Consider the following 21706-nt stretch of genomic DNA (forward strand, 5'->3'; position numbering starts at 1 on the left):
CGTGCAAAGCATTGGCTGATACCTGGACCTCTTCCTTTGAATGAGCTAGTTACTAAGGAACATGAAAATCTCTAGAAGAAGGGGGGGGGTGATGTTAGTAAAACCATTTGTTGTGTGTAACAGCCATGCCTGGCTCAATCATAGTGGGCAACCCTGACTTCTCTATGTTTAAAAGAATGGTGAAATTCTTGTGTCCCTTTAGGAATTTATGGCACACATAAAGGGCACCATGTGTGATCTGCCAAACAGGAATGGGTAACAGCTGCCCTCCTGGTTGTACAGCCATGAGGAGACAAGGAGTGGATACGCCATCAGTTACACAGCTTTACACGATTTAGTTCCACCACAGATAATTCAATTCCTCGTCCTTTTATCTTTCCTATTTCCCTTAAGCATGCATAAACATCAGAAAGGAAAATCTTCACAGAACATGTAAGAAATTGCATTCTCTAACGTCCCACTGAATCTCCTTCATTTATCTATAAACAAAATTCTAATTTTTACGGTTTTCTCCCTCAAGTTTCACAATAGGCAGTAAGAAATATGTAATCTCAATCTTTCACTCTAATAAGGGGCCTGTCATCTTCAACGAAGTAGTGTCTCCATTATTCCTTACTGACTGTAATTTCCCGGTTGAGCATCTCCCACACAATACACACATTCAGTGGATAATGCACGAGGCATCAGCAGCTTTGGCCTCTTTGAAAAAAGTGGATACTTCTCTCTGCTATTAATTTGAATGCTCTGAGCAAATGAAACATAATGAGTAGCTTCATGTCTGTATGTCGAAACAAGAAAAAAAAATTAATAGAAGGTATCTGTAAGCATTAAGAGCATTGAAAGTAGTGAAGAAAATGGCAATTGCTTAAGTTACATAAACCAGGGTTGAATATGCGTTATCCTTAAAACACACTTCAACAATTATATCCTGCAGACTAATCCCAGAGGATGTCTTAGGCCACACCAGAACTACAAGGACCCATTTGATTTCCAGTGGAGCTTGCATCACTACACAGGATCATATTAAAAGTGCAATTCTGGACACAGGACTTTAAAATTTTCAGGAATCTAACTTCTACTGTAATGGTTTCTTGAAAGGAAACATTAAAGTAGAGCTGTCCTGCACTCAGTACAACTACAATTACCAGCAAACTTGGTGAACTCTTTGTTTGAAAGAAAGCACGTGTCCCACTTAAAAGCCAAGTTTTCAAATACAAACTTTAACTGGCTGATAGTCAGGTCTGTCCTGTGCTCCTACACTCACTGACACAGGACTATTAAGTGCACTGTTTGTTGCTCTGGTATTTCAAATCCCCCTGCTCCTTCCAGGAACAAAGTCATCACCTGTCAGCTAAAGAGCAACCACAGTGTATTTTGAAAAGAAGAAGTAAAATTAGGCTGTTGGAAGAGCAGATGTAGTTCAGCAAACAAGTTATGTTTGCTGAGCTGTTTTGATACAATGCATATTTAGGTCTTAACACTAGACCCCCTCTTCAGACAAATAACATGTTTTATGTATGGCAATTTTGTTTTGGTTTATTGAATGAAATTAACTACGATGTGTTTCTCAAATATCCTCAGATCTAAAATTTGTTTTTATTTTTTCTTATATTCTCCCTGAAACATTTTGATTCAGAGCTTTGCTGTGAATAAATGATTAGTAAAGGCAATACTCTTCAAAACAAATTTACATAAAGATCCAAAGGGAATATATAAGACGTTATTGGATGTCACTGCAGAAATGCATCTTTGAAAATGGCACGCTTACCTAACCCTAACAGGCAGTGGTTTCACAGTCATTTGATACCTTTCAATGGAGTAATTTTTCTTTCAGAAACTTGATTTTTTTTTCCTAATCTAAACAGAATAATGGTTTCTGAGTACCTAAATTAAATAAAAAATGCAAAAATATAACTCACTAAGGCAAATTTTTTGTTGAGGATCATCTGCTCCACCAGTGAGGACTCATTGTGGAAGAGGTGTGGCTGCATGTGACTCCACATGTGGGGAAACCACCAGAACTCATCCACAGATCTCAGCAGCAGGTCATCGCCCTCATCCTCCTCCTCAGTCCCTGCAGAGGGGAAAAGAAGAAAAAAAATATTCCAGAAGTAGTCTCTACTTTTATTATATTTTCACAAATGTTGGAAAACGTAAGAATGATATTAACATAATAAATTGTGACCACTTAAAATACTGCCTGCTGAGGCACTGGTGACAAAATGGGACAGTCAGGACCACTTTGCCAGCCCACATCCTATTTAATACCCTCTCTTTTATCTCTCCCTACTTCTACAGTGGTTTAAGTAAAAAATTATTTTAAGGGATAATATATATTGCTATATTTCTACAGTAGACATGAAACAATCACAAGGATGAACTGTGGTAGCTCAACAGATCCCTCAGTGAAATCAATACAAAATTTTATGTGATTGGTGGAACTTACCATTCAAAAACAGATTGAAAGGAACTAAATTTTAACGGAAGGGGCGGGGGGGGGGCATTTAATCTGCTCCATACCAGCAACCAATGCAGGAGCACAGGATACTAAGGCCCTTAGATTCTGTAACTCCTACTTGTCCTCACACTATACACAACACCATCAAAATCAAAGTGATTTTAGCATTTCATTCTTACCTGTGTGGTAAAATTTCCCTGAAAATCCCAGGTTGAAAGTAAAATTTGTAATTTGGGCTCTCAAAAGATTCTGAGTGTCAAGCAGGGCCTGAAAAAGAAACAACCCACCATATAAACACACCTGTAGAAAACACAACCCGACACAGAAATTTAATATAACAATATAAATATTTTTATAGTTATGTGTCTTTTCAATTGGTTTTGCTATTTAAAAACAGCTCTTTATGTAAGACAGAGCAGTACAGATATTTTTATTAGCATACAAAGATTAAAGACCACATGACAGCTCCATCATTTTCCTCATGAAGATGACCAGCTATCAAATACTGGGTTACTCCCTGAATCATGAGATAGGAAAACAAAGGCACACACAGAGAAAAGACCTCCCACTGGCCACTCAGTAAACCTGGGCCACAGCCAGGAATGAATTTCAGATCTCTTGTGCCCCCCAGCACTGCTCCATTCACAAGGGTGAAGAGCAACCGTTGGAATTACATTTCTGTACATCAGCTCAAGTACATCCAAAGCAATTCAGTCATGTTTCAAAATCATGGGCAATGCAAAAAGAAAAATCTAGAGAGACAGCAAGGAGTTAAATCAATCCTATTCCACATCAAAGAACTGGATCCCAGATTCCCCCAAATTCTGACTCATTTCTCACATAGTGAGCATACTGACTGTCAGCATCTGTGTACTTGCACTAAAGTAGTACAAACAAAAAAACCAGCATGGAGGAAGAAGGGGGAAAGCATTATTCATCAGGTACAGCTTTGCTCTTTGGTTTCAATATGCTCTTCTTGATTTGTTACTCCTAAGACTTATGTATTACATTCAGGAGTTATCTCCCAGACTCCTACACCCTGCTTTTCTCTCGTTCAGTTTTTCAGGCGTAACGTAGAAACCCAGCTTTCCAAACTTTGCAAAGCAAGAACAAAACAGACAAGCAAAGGTCATCAAAAAGTCTTCCAAGTCAACATACAGTATAGCACAATGATTGTAATAAAGTGGTTGAAAGCACTGCTATTGTCAGAGAAGAGTAACTGGGTTATGAAGGCGGAATGTATTTTAAAAGCACAAAAAAGATCAAAATGACTGGATATTTTCAAAGCTTGAAAGGTCTAGCAAGCTCCCTACTCTTGAAACGCAATGACAACTTGGTGCCTTGAAAAATATGAGCCAGTAATTTTAATTAGTTCCCCTGGATGTTTTCATTATATAAGTAATTTGCCTCCAATTATATGCCAATGACAACAAAATGCTAGGAAGCCAAGCCCAGTTTAGGTATCAGGCAGAAGACACTCAACTTACAAGTCCTTAAAATATGTCCCATTTTACAGATTGAGGCAATATCCACCTTATTAGAGCACATAAGCTCTTCTTCAGGTCTTTCCCAGGGCTCACCTGGTAAAGATCATCTTCTTTCACTGCAAAGCCTGAAAACTGTCCTGTGAACAAGAGACATTCTAAAGAAATGAGCAAAATGAAGCACAGAATGGAGATAATTGAAAACAAGCTCCAGACTTATGAAGTGGAATATAAAGTGAAAAATCTTGCAATGCTGTAACGAGGGCTTTTGCACAGGCCGCAAGTGCAAAGATCTCTGAGGAGGCTTCTTATTCTAATGAAAAGCAGCAAATCTGCACAGGATTTATATGAAAACCAACCATGAGCTGCTCAGAACCTATTCACTGAAATGATTTTATCTCTGTATGGTTAAAAAGGTAGGAGTCAATTAATGCAGCTGTTCCCTTCTCGTGCTAAGGGCACACGTTGTTGAGGAGAGGGGATCCTGAGCACAGCCTGACAGTGAGGTGGCACGAAGGGCTGCTCGCTTCTTTCCCTCCACATGAAGAGCTGTGAGCATTTTTTGAGGTGAAGGGTTTATCCTGTACCTTTCTAACACCTTCCTAGCTTTTCATCTCCAGTCTGGTCTCAGCAGGATGGCAAACCAGAATGGCACACAGGCTTTTAAGAGGGAGGAGGGAGAAAGGTGGCAAGAGGCCCACGACATTTCTGTAACAATGCAACACAGAGTTTACTTCTTCCCTGGGAATTAATTTTGCCAGTGTGGTTCCCACCTTCTCGCATTGTGTTGGGAATATATCAGCTAATTCCAAGCGTGTACCTGCTCTGCCTGCAAAGAGGGAGGCCACAGACCTGCTGTGAACCACTTTGGGTACAGACAAGACGAGCTAACATTTGAGTTGTCGTGCCTGTGATTATTTTCTGGGCAACTTGACATTTTACTCATATTTCAGGTTCTAAAAACAAAATGTTAAAACTCATGAAAAATATATAGTAGCAGATGGCAAGGCCTATTACTGTGAGTTTCCATCAGAAAGACAGAAAGAGAGAAAAGTAGGGGGATGAAAAGCCTGAAATTTCATTTCTACATGCTGTTTCGTAAGCTGAGGGTAAACTGCTGGTATTTTCTAGATATTTTATGATTGTTTATGAACAGCCCCTCTGGGTATCTGTATGAGATGTTACATAAATACACCAGTGCTGAAGACTGTATTTTAAAACCATTTAGTCAAGTCTTCATATGCTTACATTATACGTCTTACATTTCTGCTGGTACTATAAGGAAAACAAATCATTGGCTGCATAATCTCTAACATGTACATAGCTCCAACGGAGTACCTTCTTTTGAACTTTTCCTAAGCTCACAGACTAGTTTAGGAAACTCCTAGTGCCAGAAATCAAATCTGAGTATTCCATACATGATGAAAGACCCCTTTCTTCACTAACAGTAAAAATAAAAATCTCAGTAAAAGGCCCTGTTACAATCCAAGGAATAGACAGAAGTTATCCCGACAGCAAAAGAACAGATTTTCTCATCTCACAAACAGGACACAGGCATGGATAGATGACATAGGCTGTCAAAAGCTTTTGTTCAAGTAAATCAGCTGAAAAGCCAAGGATAAAACTCCTATATTCAAACCTGCTTCCCACTTCCATAGCCAGGAAGCCATCCTGCCTTCTGCCCTCAAATATCCCAACATGATTTCACTTTAGAGTCTGGCATAGAGAAGCTACAAGTGTCAGCCTTTCTCCAGCAAACAGACAGCTGTAATTTCTTCAGCATCAACAAAAATATTCAGACCCAAATACCTTGACTGATCAAAGGAATAAATCAAGATTGCCTTGTTGAACTCCAGTTCACCAAAGAGGAACGACTCCTTCTTTGTGCAATCACACCAACGTATTTATGACTATTTTCCTGCTCAAAAGCTGCTAAAGAACTGAGGCACTTGAAAAGAGAAATAGTTCAACTTGCTGTTAATTCTACTTGTAATCACGTACATTTCAACTAAATTGGCAAGCAGACAGACAGAACCTCACAGTGCTGCAGCATTAACATCTTACACTTCACATCAGTACCGGCTTTCATGTCAGCAACAAAAGCAAGGGCAGCTTCGTCATTTTCCAAAAAGCCTTTCTCCTCCTCCTCCTATTTTTGGGAAGCAGTACTCATCTCTCAACTCTTGCTTGCTTAACTATTTTACTGTCTGACAACACTATCAAAGGAGCCATTAAATTAGCAATTATATTGCTTTTGAGGAAAATTTCTAATGTTGTGTTGGCTCTTCAATAAAGGCAAGGACCTCCTGAAAAGGAAGGACAAGTTAGTAGAAAGTGCAGTGTGAAAGCACCCAAGTTAAGCACAGCAAGCCCCTCCATGGGAGCTCTTATGCAGAAGCAATTTTAATTTTTCCATATTGTATTTCCTCTTTTGTCCAACCCCTGCAAGAGAGGGAAGAAACAGAACTAGAGCCATTTCAACTTCTGAGTGGAGTTCTTGCTGTAGAGAGGTTTAATGAGCTGGAACTGATGTGATGTCCTTTTACTCTGCCACTTTTTGGGACATCACTTTGCCTTTCCATGCTCTGGGAGTGCTGCATCAGAAGCTGCTGTGCAGGTACACACTGACCACCTGTCTCCCTCAACCTCCCCCTCCTGCAGAACCGGGGCTGTTGGGAAGCAGCATGACAAGCAGGAACAGAAGACGGCCTCAGTGAAGGGCCAGCCCAAGTGTCTGGGAATCAGTATTTTATTGGACTGTTTTGCTTCTGAGGAAAAATGATTCCTTCATGATAAATTATGTATTTTGGAACATCATTAAAATGCAATGCCTACTCTTTCTGGATTTCCAAGATTAGCAATTTGACACCCATTACCCGTGACACCCATAAACATTTAATCTACGCAGGAGAAAGAATAATTGCTTTGGATATAGGGGCATACCTGAAAAAAACATTTTGTCTAGCCTTCAAACAAAGGACAAGAAAGCTTAATTTGTCTTTATGCACTCTCTTAGCAGAGCTGACACAGAGAGGGCAAGAGAAAAAACAAAGAAAACCTTCAGCTTTTTCTGCAAAGTGTTTTGCTGGTGGAGAACAGGTAACCCAATTTTCTGTTGAAGTGTCAATAAAGTATCAGGCTGAAGCCCAGTTATGTGCTCCTTAAGTTTTTCAGTGTCCAATAGAAGAAAAAGGTTCAGGAGCCACAACTTCATCTTATGTTGTCCAAACTAGGTATCTGAATCTGAGGTCCAGTAAAGAATCCTAAAAATATAAAGAGTCACTTCAGAAAACATTGCTCATATGATTTCAATCAAAAGTTTTATCATCAGGACACACTGTTTTAAATGTCACTGGGTCTTCCTTTAGAGTTGTTTTTTTTATCACATACAATAATGATCTTGATGATGGTGCAATTACATATTTTCAAGTAATTAGGCTCTTTCATCTAAGTAAATAATTTGTACACCCAAGAGATTTAAGAAATATTTCTAACTTCCTTCACCAACTTCTCACTTCTTGGAGGCTGAGGTAGCAGCTAATGAGAATTGAGCTAATTATGGCAAGGTAACATGAAGGCTATAAATACTTGATGCCAATAGTACTTAATAAAGCAAAGCAATTAGCATGCTGTTTTCATGATTCTGTCTGAAAATCTGCATTATTAGCTCTTAATTAAACTGTACTTAGATGAAAGAGGTTACTATTACTAAACAGCTAAATGATCTTGTTATTTTGCAGTTAGCAGAATAAATTACTGCATTTCTCTTAATTAAAGGTCAAAAAAATCCCAGGTCAGTTGAAAGAGAACTAATAAAACACTCTACTGCTACCTATTTTTCCTTGGATTTTGGTCAGACAGGATTCAATAGAAATCTTGTCAGTTACATTTTTACCTAACACTTCACCTGCTTATGTAACCCCAAGTATTAAGAGGTGAGGTCTCAGAGTGAAACCACAGTAGCTCTAAATTGCATTTAGAATCTCCATATTCATAAGTTCTTGTGATCTGGTGATGGTCAGTACAGAGGGAATGTTTGTTAGCCCCAGTGGAAGCATTCCAGTAGCTGAGCTGCAGTCACACACAGCCCCACAGCTGCCTCAGCTCTGAGCACGACAGGCCATCCCTCAGATGCTGTTCCAGGTCACTTCTGGGCCACTCTGCTATGCCTGCTTAGTCTGGCTTGTCTCCATTGTATCCCACCAGCAGCAGATAAATTCTAAGGGTTGTTCATTGATTCGTGGTGACACTTGTCTGGCTCCCAAGAAATGTTAGGCATTACACCTCTGCACCCTTCATTAGACAACCCACACTTCTACAGCTTCACATCCTGTCTGGAAGGGTGCAGAGTGTTCTGTCACAGATAACACAGTGGCATGGCTGTTCCGTCTAACGGGGCATGTATTTTATAGTCACCCAGCTCAGAAAGGACAGAGGTTACGATCCGAGCTCCCGGCTCCACATTCATTATCAACAGCACATTTGCTCCTTATTTAATGCTTCCTCACACGCCAGCTCCAGCTGTAGCTCCTGCTGCAGCCAGGAGGCAGATCTGGCTGCAGGACAAGGGGGGCTGCGGCGCATCCTGATTCCTGAGCTGGGCCCTCTCACCCTGCCACTGGCAGTGTGTGGCTCTGCACAGCCCTGCACGCTGGAAATACCTGCAAGGTTCAACTCTGGAAGAAGGGCAAGGCCTCATCTCTGAGCAGCAGAGAGCTCGGGGCTCAGCTGATGTGCAGGCAGCTGCAGCTGGGGCACTGCACTGGCTCTGCGCTGAGGAGCTTGTCCGTGGCCATGTGACTCTGCCCAAAACACTGATGTTTTTAGAGGTGCAATTTCAGGTCTACTTATACACCACGGCTTGTGTACAAAAGATGACATTCTGTAAAACCTAGTTTACCACAAATTTGATTCCCAAACTGCTATTCCCAAGGTGCAACAGCCTGCAGCTCCTTTCATGCTGCTGCCTACGACCGGCTCTCCGCATCAGGTCTCCAAAGCACCCCCTCCCTTCCCTTCCCGCTCTGCCCCACACGCCCTATCCAGATAAGAAAGGAATAGTAACCTCATTCCAACTCCCTGCCAAAGGCAGGAACACCTTTCACTAGACCAGGTTGCTCCAACCTGGCCTTGAACACTTGAAAGGGGGGAGACTGCCACAGCTTCTCTGGACAGCCTGTAGCAGTGCCTCACCACCCTCACTGTAAAAAACCCTCCTTCCTGGTGTCCAATATAAATCTACCCTCCTTCAATTTAATTCCTGGACTGACAGAGGCAAACAGGAAAGTTAAAAAAAAATTCAATTTCTTTAGGTAATGAAAGTAAAAATGTGGTGTCAGTGCTACATATATCAAATTCCAAGAGTGTGAATACAGCCTTCTGGAAAAACTTCAGCCTTACTCTTATTTTCAGTGCCAATATTCTCTGGACCTCAAAGCTTGAGCCTGGACAAACTAAGACCCATCTACTCCCAAAATGCCTACAAGGTTGTGCTTCCTGCTCAGAAAAAAATTTAAATAAACAAGATTTCGAAGTCTGGTCTATATCATTATCTAAATGATCAGAGCTCAAGAGCAGGTCAAATTTATCTATTTTTCCAGCGCACACAAAATTCAAAGCATTTAAATTTGGGCAGTGTTTTCCCACAGAGTAACACTGGCCACAATTACAACACAAATCTGTTACATGATTACAGAAAAACTCAACCCCACAGACTAAGGTATAACAAGCTACTATTTAGTAGTACTTTGAAAGAAGCATTGGAGACTACAAGCTGTGTCTAAAATGCTGATACCAATCAAAGAGAAACACCTTGGGGTTTGTTCCCCTCTCAGCTGATACTTCCCCCGGCCCAAGTAAGACTAAAGCACAGTATTTGTGTTAATGCTGAGTTTCACATACCAGAGAACAAAGAAAGTGCAAATGAATGAAGACTCAAAGCCTGTAATCTAGATAAAAACCAAAATAAACTGGTTGCTCTCCCTGCTTAGAAAAGCACAAAGAAATTACCGCATCACTGGCATATTAAATAAAGATTACTCCACGGGCTGGGCAATGTGCCAATGTCACAGTCCATTCACAAATGCTTCTTAGGGGGGGTTTTTTTTTTTTCCTAATAGAGCCAAAGAGATTCCTCTGCTTCTCCTAACACTCTATCTGAATAAAAAAATAGCTATCTACCTCTGTCCCTATGTTTCGGGCGAGCTGAGGAAAACTAAAGCTCTTTTTCTATGTTTCACCTTTACTGACAGAAAAAAAAAATCTTTAACCAAAACCCTTTCATTTTCTCCCTCTGTCTGAAAGCTCCAGGTAAGACACAGCTGGGAATTCAGTCTGCAGCTTGCTCACCAGCCAAGGGTCACAAGTTATGGATTTTTCCTTCTCTTTACAAGTAGTTCTAAAGTTGCTGAATGAAATTCCCCAGCTACATCAGCATTGGTATCAAAGAAATTACAAAAAAACCCCCAAGAGAAAGTTTCCACAAAATAACAGATATAACTCTTTTCTCAAGCCATACTTTCGTGATTATATATAGACAACACAGAAATTACAAAAAACTTATTTCAAGTGAGTAAGAACTTTGACAGTTTAATTGGCTCCCACAAAGCATCAAGTCTAAGGGATATAACTGAGCAGAAATCCCAAAGACTCTAGTGAAAAAGGGGGGGGAAATGATTTTTTTTTGGAAGTGTTAATACACACCTTACCTGTTTTCCTGAGTACCTGCATTTCTAAAAGACAAGCTTATAAAAATTAGGTGTGCCCAGATAAACATCCCAGCTGCCAAAGTCTACACTTGCAGCCTCAAACCAAAATGCAGGATTCCAGCTGAGCTCTGCATTTGATTTACTGTAAGAGATTGAGAACATATCTTAATACAAATCTCCTGCCAGTATTATATTCCTTCCAATAGCATATTTCATACTCTTTTGCCAAATCTGATTTTTAAAGACTTACATAATCCTTTTACTTCCTTTTCGATATTAGCCTCTATTCTGCAGCTTTTATTGGCTATTCAGCCTACACTTAAATATGTCTGTGCCTTACATTAAATATTTTTATCCATCCTCACTGTTTATACCCTGCAGACATCTGCAGCCTATGGCTTTCTGCTTTGGTCATCATTACTTACCGAATTCTTTAGTTTTCATTTTTTCACATTTTGCTCAGATATTACCTCACTATTCTGGTATCTCTAAGCACTCTCCAAATATTTCTAATCAAGTTGCGCAGAACTGAGCACAATACTCTAGAAACCTCCTCAGTCAGTAAGATACACTTCACTGATGTAAAATATTTTTCATAGTCTGTTTGGATTTAAAACCAGTTTACATTACAAACCGAGATACATTTTAGTATTCACCTTGTTTTAAGATATCCTCAGGATGACCATTTTCAACATTTCTATTACCTTTAACAATGGCAGTGGGAAAGGACAAGGGATAAGAGGAACATCTTGCAGCGTAAAATAACATTTTTTATATAAATGCAAAATTGATTTTCAGCCTCCTTTTGAGTGCGATTAGCATTCTATCAAAGACAACTCTGAGGTATCTTTAGCCCAAGTCCACTTAAGATGGAAAAGACACTTGGCTTACTCCCAGAATTGTTAACACTAAAGGGCAAGTAAATGGGAGCTTGAGGAAGAGCTGTGGCTTATTAGTTCCACAAAAATGCAACCAGTGCTCCCAAACAAAACCTGTCACCTCTGCACAGCGTGGCAGGGCCTTTGTCGCGTGGATTTACTGACTTGGGTTGGAATAATTGTGGGGAGACTTCGTCTGCACAGTTGCAGACTTTTTTGTTTGTCCTCTCCACTATTTCTATTTTCAAATGCATTACAGTATAATTTTTGCAATATAAAATGGTTTTAAATTTAATTTATTACTTATCTCAGATATGAAGCTACATTTTAAGGAGCAACACTAACTCATCTCCAGGACTGCAAAGTCACTCCTAAAGAGTAACTACTTTAAAAAATTGGTCGTAAGGTTTTTATGGTCTGTGCACAGAAAAAGAAACTGGAATTAGAAATAGACAGGCAATTGTTATTCCATGAGGGGCTACACATAAACTGGAAACCAACAGCTTTTCCTTTACTTGGTTTTGTAAGCATAATTACCAAGAATCAGTTATGTCACTGCACTGACCTTCCAGACCAAACAGGAGAAGAAAGGACACTTCCCATGCTGCTGTACTGTAAAAGAAACAAATGAATGAAGAGTCCCGCTTCCACTCTCATTTTTCTCTTCTTGCCAGACTGAGCCCTCTTGATGTGACTGAAGAGCGGGAAGGAGGAAGGCTCACTTTTGGTATTATGTTTTACAGTTAATGGCTTTGAATTCTAGATCTGTCTGCAGTTTGGTTTTTGTTTGTTGGGTGTGAAAATTTTATTCAGTTCTGTTAGCAGGAGGAAGCGGATGGCTAACTTGCCACCTGAAAAAGCCCAGAATAAATCTTGCAGCAGCCCCTCCCTCGTACGCTGATGATGAATCTGTGCAGCTCTGTGGGAAGCTGTATTGCATTATTATTGTTTGTATTACTGAGGTGCTTGCTGAACAAAAGGAGCCTCTGACCAAGAGAGCTTGCAATCCAAGGAAAGAGAGGGACTGACAATAGCAGCTTTTGTTTTCATGGCCAGATGGATCGACCCAAACACTGCAGAGTTTAGGTTATGCTGACAACATTCAAAGTGTGCAGAATCACATGCATTTTTTATCATACCCATGCAAATACCCACCTACATTCCTAAAGTGTATACTTTTTAGTAGACAGAGGAAGATAGAGCTTGCTAACCATGTGGCTGTGAACCAAAAATTATCTCAGTGCAAGCTGGCACACTGGGTGGACCTAAGCATTTGTGAGGATTTCTTTGGATGGGAAGCCTTATGCTCAAGAGTCAAGATATCTCTGCATAATAAATTAAGTCAAGGGAAAAAAGCAGGAACAGCATTACCAAATATTCAGTTAGTCCACTTGTCAGGTGAGTGTCATTCCTTACATTTTAAATAAAAGAGCCCTTAAATCACAGAACTCCATTGAGAAAAAGAAGACACCATCGTTACATTAAACCTAAGGATAGTAAAACAAAGTATTCACCACCACAGAGAAATGTGGGGAATTTAGAAATGAAAACAAATTACTCCAATTTTCTGGAAAGATGCAGATGACTGAACTCACAGCGCACATCCCTTACTTGGGAAAGCACCAGCAGATCTACAGAAGCTGTGATTTCCTTACTTTGGTTCTATCCTGAAGACAACCAAGGAAGTGTATAACCAACAGTCACATCTGATGCTGGGGTACAAGAGCTTGAAGCAAATCAGCCTCACTGCCCTCAAAGATCTCAAATCTTTGACGGCAATGAGGCTGATTTACCACGCCAAGATAGGATTTACCATGCCAAGAAACAGTTTCTGCAGTCTCTCTGACCACAAAACTCTGCAACTGAAATGCATTTTTCTTCTCTTAGCTCCCTGCCACAGAATTGGTAACAGAAGGAGATGGTGCAATCCTTGAAATATCACTGTCTCAAGACTTAAGTCTGCATGAAATATTTTTAGGTTTCCATGTACAGCGTCAGAACATTAAAAACCAAACCAAACAAAAATCCCCATCAGATTCAGTTACTCCAGTATTGCAAAACTAAACAGAGGGAAAAAAAATTCCAAAAATTCATTTTCCAAAGAAAACCAAATACAAAATACCTGACAAAACAAATAAGAATTTCAGCAAAAGCAGAACTAACGCAAAACACTGAATTTACAGGAACGAAGGCTGCAATACCAAAACCACATGCACGGTTTTTGTCATCATCCATGGATAAACTGCTAAATTAAACTTAGCACCATGCTTATTCCATGGATTTGGTTGTGTCCAGCTCACACAGGTGCAAAACAGGAAGAAGAGGCCCATAAGGAAGTCCCGGCATTACTCAGGCAGCCCCAGAAGAGTCGTACTCAGAGTAGAGCCAGCTCCTCTGTGGCCCTGTGGCCCCTCTGCAGTCCTCCTGCTCTGGGGAAGCATTTTTATCCTGCTTTCCATTTCAAACATCAGTGAGATTTTAACAAAAAGATCTGGGCTCTATTGAGCAGCAGTTGTATCAATCTTACTAGACTAAACTTCACAGAGGTTGGCACATAAGCCAAATGGCTTTTAGAAGTTAGATGTTATGGTGGCTGACTGGTAGAGCCTACTGTACGCTGGCAGCAGCCCATAAATATGTAAGACGATTTTTATAACTAGTTTTAAAGTTGTATTTTAGTCCTGAAATCTAATTCTAATTCTCTACTGTCTCAGAGTGTGCGACATTCCACACTACTACAGCTGACACAATACGCTCAAGTAAATCAGTCTTCCTAGGGCATCAGACAGCTACAGAGGCACCCCAGAGAGTAATATTCCTTTTCCTTGACACTTCTGAAGAACTGAACACACTTTTTACCTGCTATTTCCAACAAGTCAATATGAAATACCTTAGAAGCTTCAGGCCAAATTAAGAAAGAATGTATGTACACACACAGCAGATACATTCCACAATGGAATACTGGTATTATGGCTAATGATTTAGCACGACAGAAGTTCATAATCATTAATTTCTTATGTAATTTGAAGATGTGATCTAAAAGATTTTTTGAATCTCCCCAAAGGAAAGATTCATGGCTCAGTGCAACCAAACAGCTGTGAGTATCTCTGGTGGTTCTGCAGCTGACACATTCGATGACACATCTGTCATTTCTTTTCTGATAACCTTCTACGTGATCCTACAGATAAAGAAGCAATTAACTTACAGAATTAGACTTCTTCCTGTGACAGGGACCATCCTTTGTCTTGACAGTTCAGGCTTTCTGCACCTTTTAGCCCTTCTGCCTTAACAAAATTTATATATAAAATTCTCTTCTGAGGCAAATATTTAGGTCATTCCTATGCAAGAAAAACTCAGCAGCCCCATGACTGGATTTTTAAAATTTATAGCCAAGTGATCTGCTTTGCCTTGGGAAGTCCTGGTTTCTTTCCATGTATGCTGCACAGGGTGAAAAGACACTTAATGGGTTTTAAACAACTGCAATAATTTAAGAAGTGCTGACTAATGTGGATGAATTTAATATAGGGAATAAACAATTAGCTCTTAGTGGAGAAATCTATTAAACAGAACTATATTAAACAAAAGGTTAGGCCACCAATGTTACTAAGAAAGTAAGAAGTGACAGCATTGGCTATGGAAAATGGAAGAGGACTGATCTGACCAAATACAAATGTTTATATTTGATCTTAGTCACTCTGAAAACAGTTTATAAACACCAGTCACACGCTTTTAAGGTGCGATTCACTTAACCAGTGCCTGCCTGAAGATGAGCTCTTTTTCTATGTTTATGTCTACTGCGGGAAGTTAGAGGAGTAGCTCCATTAGAGGTGTCTGCCTTATAAACCTCAACACCCAGGCAAGATGAGAGACTGTGTAAATGATGGAGACTGAAGTGCTATGAATCGATTCCTTTTGGCTAAACCCTCTCCATTACCAGAACAATGTTAGGCACAGAAGATGCACAGAGAGTGCAGCTCTTTCTTTTCTCCAGCTCTCCAATGATTAATGCTGGAAGGCTGCAGCCGGAATCTTGTACTGCCCACTGCAATGCACGTATACACTGACAGATGCATTGCCCAAGCACTCCCAAAACAGAATGATAAACAAAGATCTACTATCCCCCTCCAGTAATGGATATGGTTAATATGAAGCTTTTTCCTTGGCAATTACAAAGAATAACTACAAGTGTAGAAAAGGTTAGGTTTACCTGAAGAAAGAGAAGAGAACCCCATCTTGACTTCAGTACAAAGTGTCTCTTTTGGAAAGCACACAAAGGACCAGACAGTCAAGAGGAGCTTGCACAGCTACTTATTAGGGAAAAATAATTTGGCAGTGTTCTAATTTTTCACTTGGAGAAATTGATTAACTCTCAAGGAACTACAGAAAGTGCATGTATTGGGGAAATAAAGGGAAAGGTAGATGGCCTAGACCACCAGCACTGAATAAACTGTCACCAGGAAAAAAAAAAATCACACTTAATTTCCCCCCTTTTATCATCTGCTTCTCCCTTGAAAAATCTCACGCTTTATAGTAATAAGAATTTCACAAAGAGTAACTGTAGCAAAAAGAGATGTTAAATTAGTAGACTGTCAGCCAGGGCAATCATGGTCTATTAAGATAAACTTGCGCCGTGGATATCTAGATAGATTACTCTCTGTATGTCCATTTAAATGAATTATTTGCACTGCACAGGCTCTTAAGTCTTTCTAAAAGACATGAGGAAAATAAAATATAATATTGTCACAGCATAATGGTCCCTCCTGCCTGACAGACAACAGGAGAGAAAAAACTTACTAAAATATGAATGTTGAGTTTGTTATTACCAAGCTTATTTTCAAAGTGGGAGGCAATTAGACGATGGAAACATTCTCTTCCATTATTTCTATTATACCAGAGGAAGATAAAGTAAACAAATATGAAGATGGATGGTTATTGTTGATGCACAGTGACAGCCACTCAGCATCTTACATGGAAGAACTATTTTCTATCAGCCTAGACGTTACACAGAGACGGGCAAATCTGCAACACGTACTCTAAAAATCTGAACCACTGTTTCAAGTAGCTCGGGTCCTTTATTTTTTAATTGAAGAAGCTGTGGTGAAACTAGAATAAACTTAATCTGTTGTTTAACAAAACAAAGCATTTACAGGAGTATTTAGGTTGATACACTATGTTTGTAAAAGATTTTCAGAAGGGCTCTTTATACTTGCGCTCCTGACACTAAAGGTACTCAAGCTGAAGTACCACCACTTTGCCTCCCCTCTAGAGGTACAGAAGACACTCATTTTAGAGGGCCTGCTTTTAATTTGACCTCTTCTGAGGTCAATATATAATACTGATAAAAAATGACCATTAAACCTTGTAATAGCAATTTTCGAAGTGCTCAACTCCACTTGACACACTGTAAAGGAGAGGGAAGTTAAGCCTTAATGAGTTAAGCCTCCAAATATTAACTATTCTGGCCACTTTGCAAATCTACTTAAGATATCTAAAGAAGAAATTCCTTTGAAACCACAATCTTACATGCAGTCAGAATCTCTCTCCTTGGAGACAGTCAAAAGGCACCTGGCCATGATCCAGCTTGAGCAGGGGATTTGGACCAGATGACCACCTGATTTTTGCTATTGGTTGTGCATTAACCCTCCAGCTTCTGAACTCGGTCCTACCCACACAGCATCAGAACCAACCCTAAAGGTCTTCTGGCTGTTGGGAGGTTCCTTAAGGTTTAGACTGATTTGCATTGATAGAATATAGATAGAAACATTCACCCTACTCTCCTCCAGCTCACAGCTCTACCAGACGTGAGTATATCCAGAGAATATTAACTAGGAGACATGTCAAACAAAATTAAACCATAGGAGAGCATCCTGCTCAATTCTATATTGCCCGTATTTAAAATGTAAGCTTAGTGGAAATGAGCTAATCTTGAGCACTGAAATTATACAAAGTCTACATTTAGAACCTCTTTTCACACTCGCAGCACCCAATTCTCCGTCACAGTCACTGCAGCAGAACTCAGTAAAACTCCTGTTTAATGAGATGTCATTTATCTGCAAATACACTTTACAATAATGTATTTCCAACTACTGCAAATTGACTTTGTTTCATTCCTTCCACATGTCATTGTGCCACAGAGGATAACTCCTTTGATATTAATAGTAATGAAGATACATTGCATCTGACAGCCCTAACAACATGTTTAATACACCATTTTAACTATAAGTAGATGAAGAATCAGAAGGGAACACTTTTTTCAGATTCCATTGTTTCAGAACACAGATCTGTACAAATGAAATTATGCTACTTAAAAGTTATTTCCACTTGGATATTACTTCTATTTAATATGACAGTTCTATTTTGGGAAGATTACTTTCTGACATACTGCAAATTATTTTCCCCAAACGATACGGTTTATCCTTCTGTATCTGCTGTAATCAAATTTGTCTCAATAGTCTCCTGTTTCTGGTATGTAACTCTGGCAATTAAACATCCTAACGTATGTTAAAATCACAATCCTAAGGTGTCACTTGCAAAGAGAAACAATACAAAACATGCTGTCTCCAACTGCTATTGTACAACACGGCGATGGATTTATTCAGGCTCTATTTCACCCACTTTGTTACCAGAAAGTGCTGCTTCTGCACAATAACGCAGGTTCTGCCAGCGATGTTGGTCAGATCTGACTTTTCTCCTGCCATCTGACTTTGCATTTAGGAGATTCTCCAAGCATGCTCACTCACCTAACTCAAACACTGCCATCGTGTTCTCCACAGGAAAACCATTTGTTGAGTTTCACCTTAATTTCTGCTCTCTCCCATGCAATTTGTTTGCCTAAGGAAAACACCTACTTAACAAGGAGGCAAATCTCATTTATAATTGCATGTACAGAGCATGTTTTGGAAAAGAGTGTATGCTGCAAATCCATGGGAAATTTAAGTTTAGCTACGGGGTCAAACCTTTTCTTTAAGGAAGCACTGTATGCAGAGTTACAGTAGCTTGACAAATACATTAACACTGAAAAGAACCCCAAAAATTTAGTTAAAAATGAAACAAAAATAACCCACTGCATGCAGCGCTGCCCTTGTCTTTGCTTCTTGCAGTTCCTCATTCCATTAACAAAGTTCTAACAAAACATTCTCCCTTATTTTTAGCACAAACAGGGCAACAACCATCATGTTACAGATTTTTACTTTCCAGACCAAATTGAGAAAGGGGACCTCCAGCTACCTGCTTTGGGACACTCCCCACAAAAAGCAAGGAAGAAATAATGTTGTTACTGCTACTGACCAACAACTATCACCTCACTTGAACAGCACAACAGAGTAGAAAAGAACCTCCAGGAATGCACAACTCCAAATGTTAAAATGGAAGCTGTCAAGTCCTTTAGTGACAGAATGAGCTTTTAAGACCAATATTAACACCAACCTTCCTTGCAAGCAAGTGCCATAAAACAGAGATGAGAGCGGTGAAATGCTGCAAGCAACTCCTGACATCCAAACCTATTTCAAACAGCCAATAACCCAGTTCACTCTTCAAAATTTATGCTGACATTTACTGTTGCTCACCACATTTACCTCCCGCTTGTAAGACTCTCAACATGTGCATTAAACATGAACAGCTCCCGGGTCCAGCCCTGAAGTTCCAACTACGAAAAACTATTCACACTTGCAGATAAAAAAACCCCACTTTGCTGTAATGACCATTAGTTTGTGCACATACTTTACCTGTACATCGTTGGTGTTCATCCTTGTTCCCTCCTTGCCAACGAAGATATCATCTATGTCAACCAGAATGTACCTATTCAAGGACAGTGAGAGCTTCTTTCCAGAGAGGAAAGAGATGGCATCTATGAAAATCAGCTTGTGCAGCCAAAAATTCAAGTTATTTCCGAAAAGGACTCGTTGAATCCCATCGTGGAGCCCCAGGTCATGAATTACCGTGGCATAGAGAGCACTTACAGCAGCAGGTGGAGAAATGTTTTCTGGTGTCTTTACTTTTGCAAATATCACTGGTTGATAAGCTGTGTGATTAATCTGGAAAACAGCCCAGTCATTTCCAAGCAAGGGCCCTTTCTCAAGCTTAGAAGATTTAGTTACATGGAGCAGTGGGGAATGAGGGTTAATGCAACAGTCCTTAATACCCAGATTGCTGTGGACATGGAAAGGAAAACCCTTCAACTGAAAGCTCTGCAAGCCGTTCTCATTGCCTTTGTGAAATCCAATCATGCCTACACCATATTCTGTACAGTACTTATCTAGAAGGCCTCTGTTCCAAGAGTCCATATTCACATACTTTAGAATATTTTCATATACTATGAGAGCATATTTGCCTTTGTTTTTGTCTATAAGCACTGGGAGGTCACCTTTCCCAGATGCAATCTCAATGTGAAACTGAAACCTGCTAGATTCCAGAATGGTTATTATATCTTGGCCTAACGTTGAGTACTGGCTTTCCACAAACACCAGCACTACAAGTTCTGTCCTCAGGGGATCAATTGGCTTCGTGGTCTTCATCTCCATCAGCTTGTATGGCAACAGTTGAGGATCACCACATTCCACTTCTGAAGAGGTTTCAGGAAGTTCATTTTCCTGTTTGTAGCCATTATACAAGTAGTAGGCCGAAATAACTATGCTCACCATACAAAAAGTGGCCAGCAAAATTACTGTTCTTTGAAAATGTCTGTGAAGTTTCAGGATAAAACTCATGGTGTTTACTTGCCTTAGATAGCTCTCAACAGCAGCATGAAAAACAAACAGATTCTCAACAACTTGTTCCAGTCCTCTGAAATATTTATGTCACCATTGCAGCACACACATCTATCTTCCACAGAGCTTTACCGAAGGTATAGTCTAGAAGAAAAGAAAATCAGAGACTTAATTGAGGCAATTGTGAAATATCAGCCACTTAAACTAATGGGGAGAAAAGAAATCACTGCCAGCCAGAGGTTTGGGGACCAACAGCTCAAAATTTTGCAATATTGTATTTCTTCCTGCTCCCAACTAGTTACCACATGCATTTCAAGGTCTCTAAATCTCACAGGCTCCTCAACTCAGTGGATCAAATAAAGTAGGGTACACACCAGAGGCACTGAAAAGCAAGACATAAAAGCTAAGAATTTACTATGTTTTAGAAATTCTTTTTACCCAAAGATAAAAGTTAACTCCAAGTAGACAACTGCTAACAACTCAAATATTGAAGAAAATTTATAACCTTCTTCCTTCTGCCCCTAAAAAGCTGGGGGAACATGATGAAACAAATTCTATCTTGTATTAGTTTTTCAAAGAACCAAGGAGGAGTTCTTAACAAAACAGGCACATCTTAACTGTTGTATAAACATATACTAATATTCTCTGTATTATATCTACTATAGGAGTGTTTTTAAAGCAAAACTTCCTTCCTACAACATTACAGGAAAACAAAGCATTTTACTGGATTGTGTAGTTTTGCAAATTGTTAGAAGCACTTCACATGTCTTTGCATTAAAAAAACCCCACAGAATAATCAAGCTCTTAAATTTGAGAAGAGAAAGTAATAAATCAAAAGCTAAACTTAACAGGCACACCACCTAAGGATATACTTATGCTCTATCTTGTACTTAAGGAAAGAGTAATTTTTCAAGCCAGCAGTACAACTGCTGTCAAAACTCCCTAGTAAAACAACTGGATGGTGTGACAAGCATAAAATAACGATCATAATTCATAACCAAAGGTTCAAAGCAGATTTTGAAAAATGTTAAGCGTGTGAAAATCTAGAACACGCCATTGTAACCGCAGTGTAGTATGCACCCAGGCCCATCTGGAAATGGGATTAGGATAAGGTACCTGTGTGGCATTAACATGGTCATTTCCCAAATGAGAGCTTAATCCTTCCATACGTGGTTGTTTGTTTGTTTTTTTTTATCCTACATTGTAAGCAAATTTGTCTTTCACTTCAGGTTTTCAAAAAAGCTAAAAATTATGATGTACTTAATGGGACCTGTGTAATGTCCACAAATTTAATTAAATCCCGAAGACAGATCTTCCTAGTGCCATGATGAGCATAAAGTAAAAATAAATGAGAAAAATCAGATGAGGGGAAAAAGAAACTACAAGGCATCCTATTCATCAAAATCGCAAAATTCAGCATGAAGAGCAGGTGTATGTGAGCTGTCTCATTCATAGTTAAGATTCACAGCAAGAT

The 21706-nt window shown here is 39.6% G+C and overlaps 1 protein-coding gene across 1 annotated transcript in view; it reads right to left on the reverse strand.

The window, feature by feature from the left end:
• The window catches only part of LOC103614864 (N-deacetylase and N-sulfotransferase 3), a 106142-nt gene that overhangs the window by 25098 nt on the left and 59338 nt on the right, over positions 1–21706 (reverse strand). The window contains exons 2-4 of the mRNA XM_008632903.2: positions 19252–20376; positions 2638–2725; positions 1920–2074 (exon numbers count right to left, since the gene is read on the reverse strand). Of these exons, the coding sequence (XP_008631125.1) occupies positions 1920–2074; positions 2638–2725; positions 19252–20232 (1224 nt within the window). The 5' untranslated portion in view covers positions 20233–20376. The remainder of the gene's footprint in view (positions 1–1919; positions 2075–2637; positions 2726–19251; positions 20377–21706) is intronic.

The sequence above is a fragment of the Corvus brachyrhynchos genome, unplaced genomic scaffold (genome assembly GCF_000691975.1).
Source record: "Corvus brachyrhynchos isolate BGI_N302 unplaced genomic scaffold, ASM69197v1 scaffold20, whole genome shotgun sequence".
In the NCBI taxonomy this organism is placed as follows: domain Eukaryota; kingdom Metazoa; phylum Chordata; class Aves; order Passeriformes; family Corvidae; genus Corvus; species Corvus brachyrhynchos.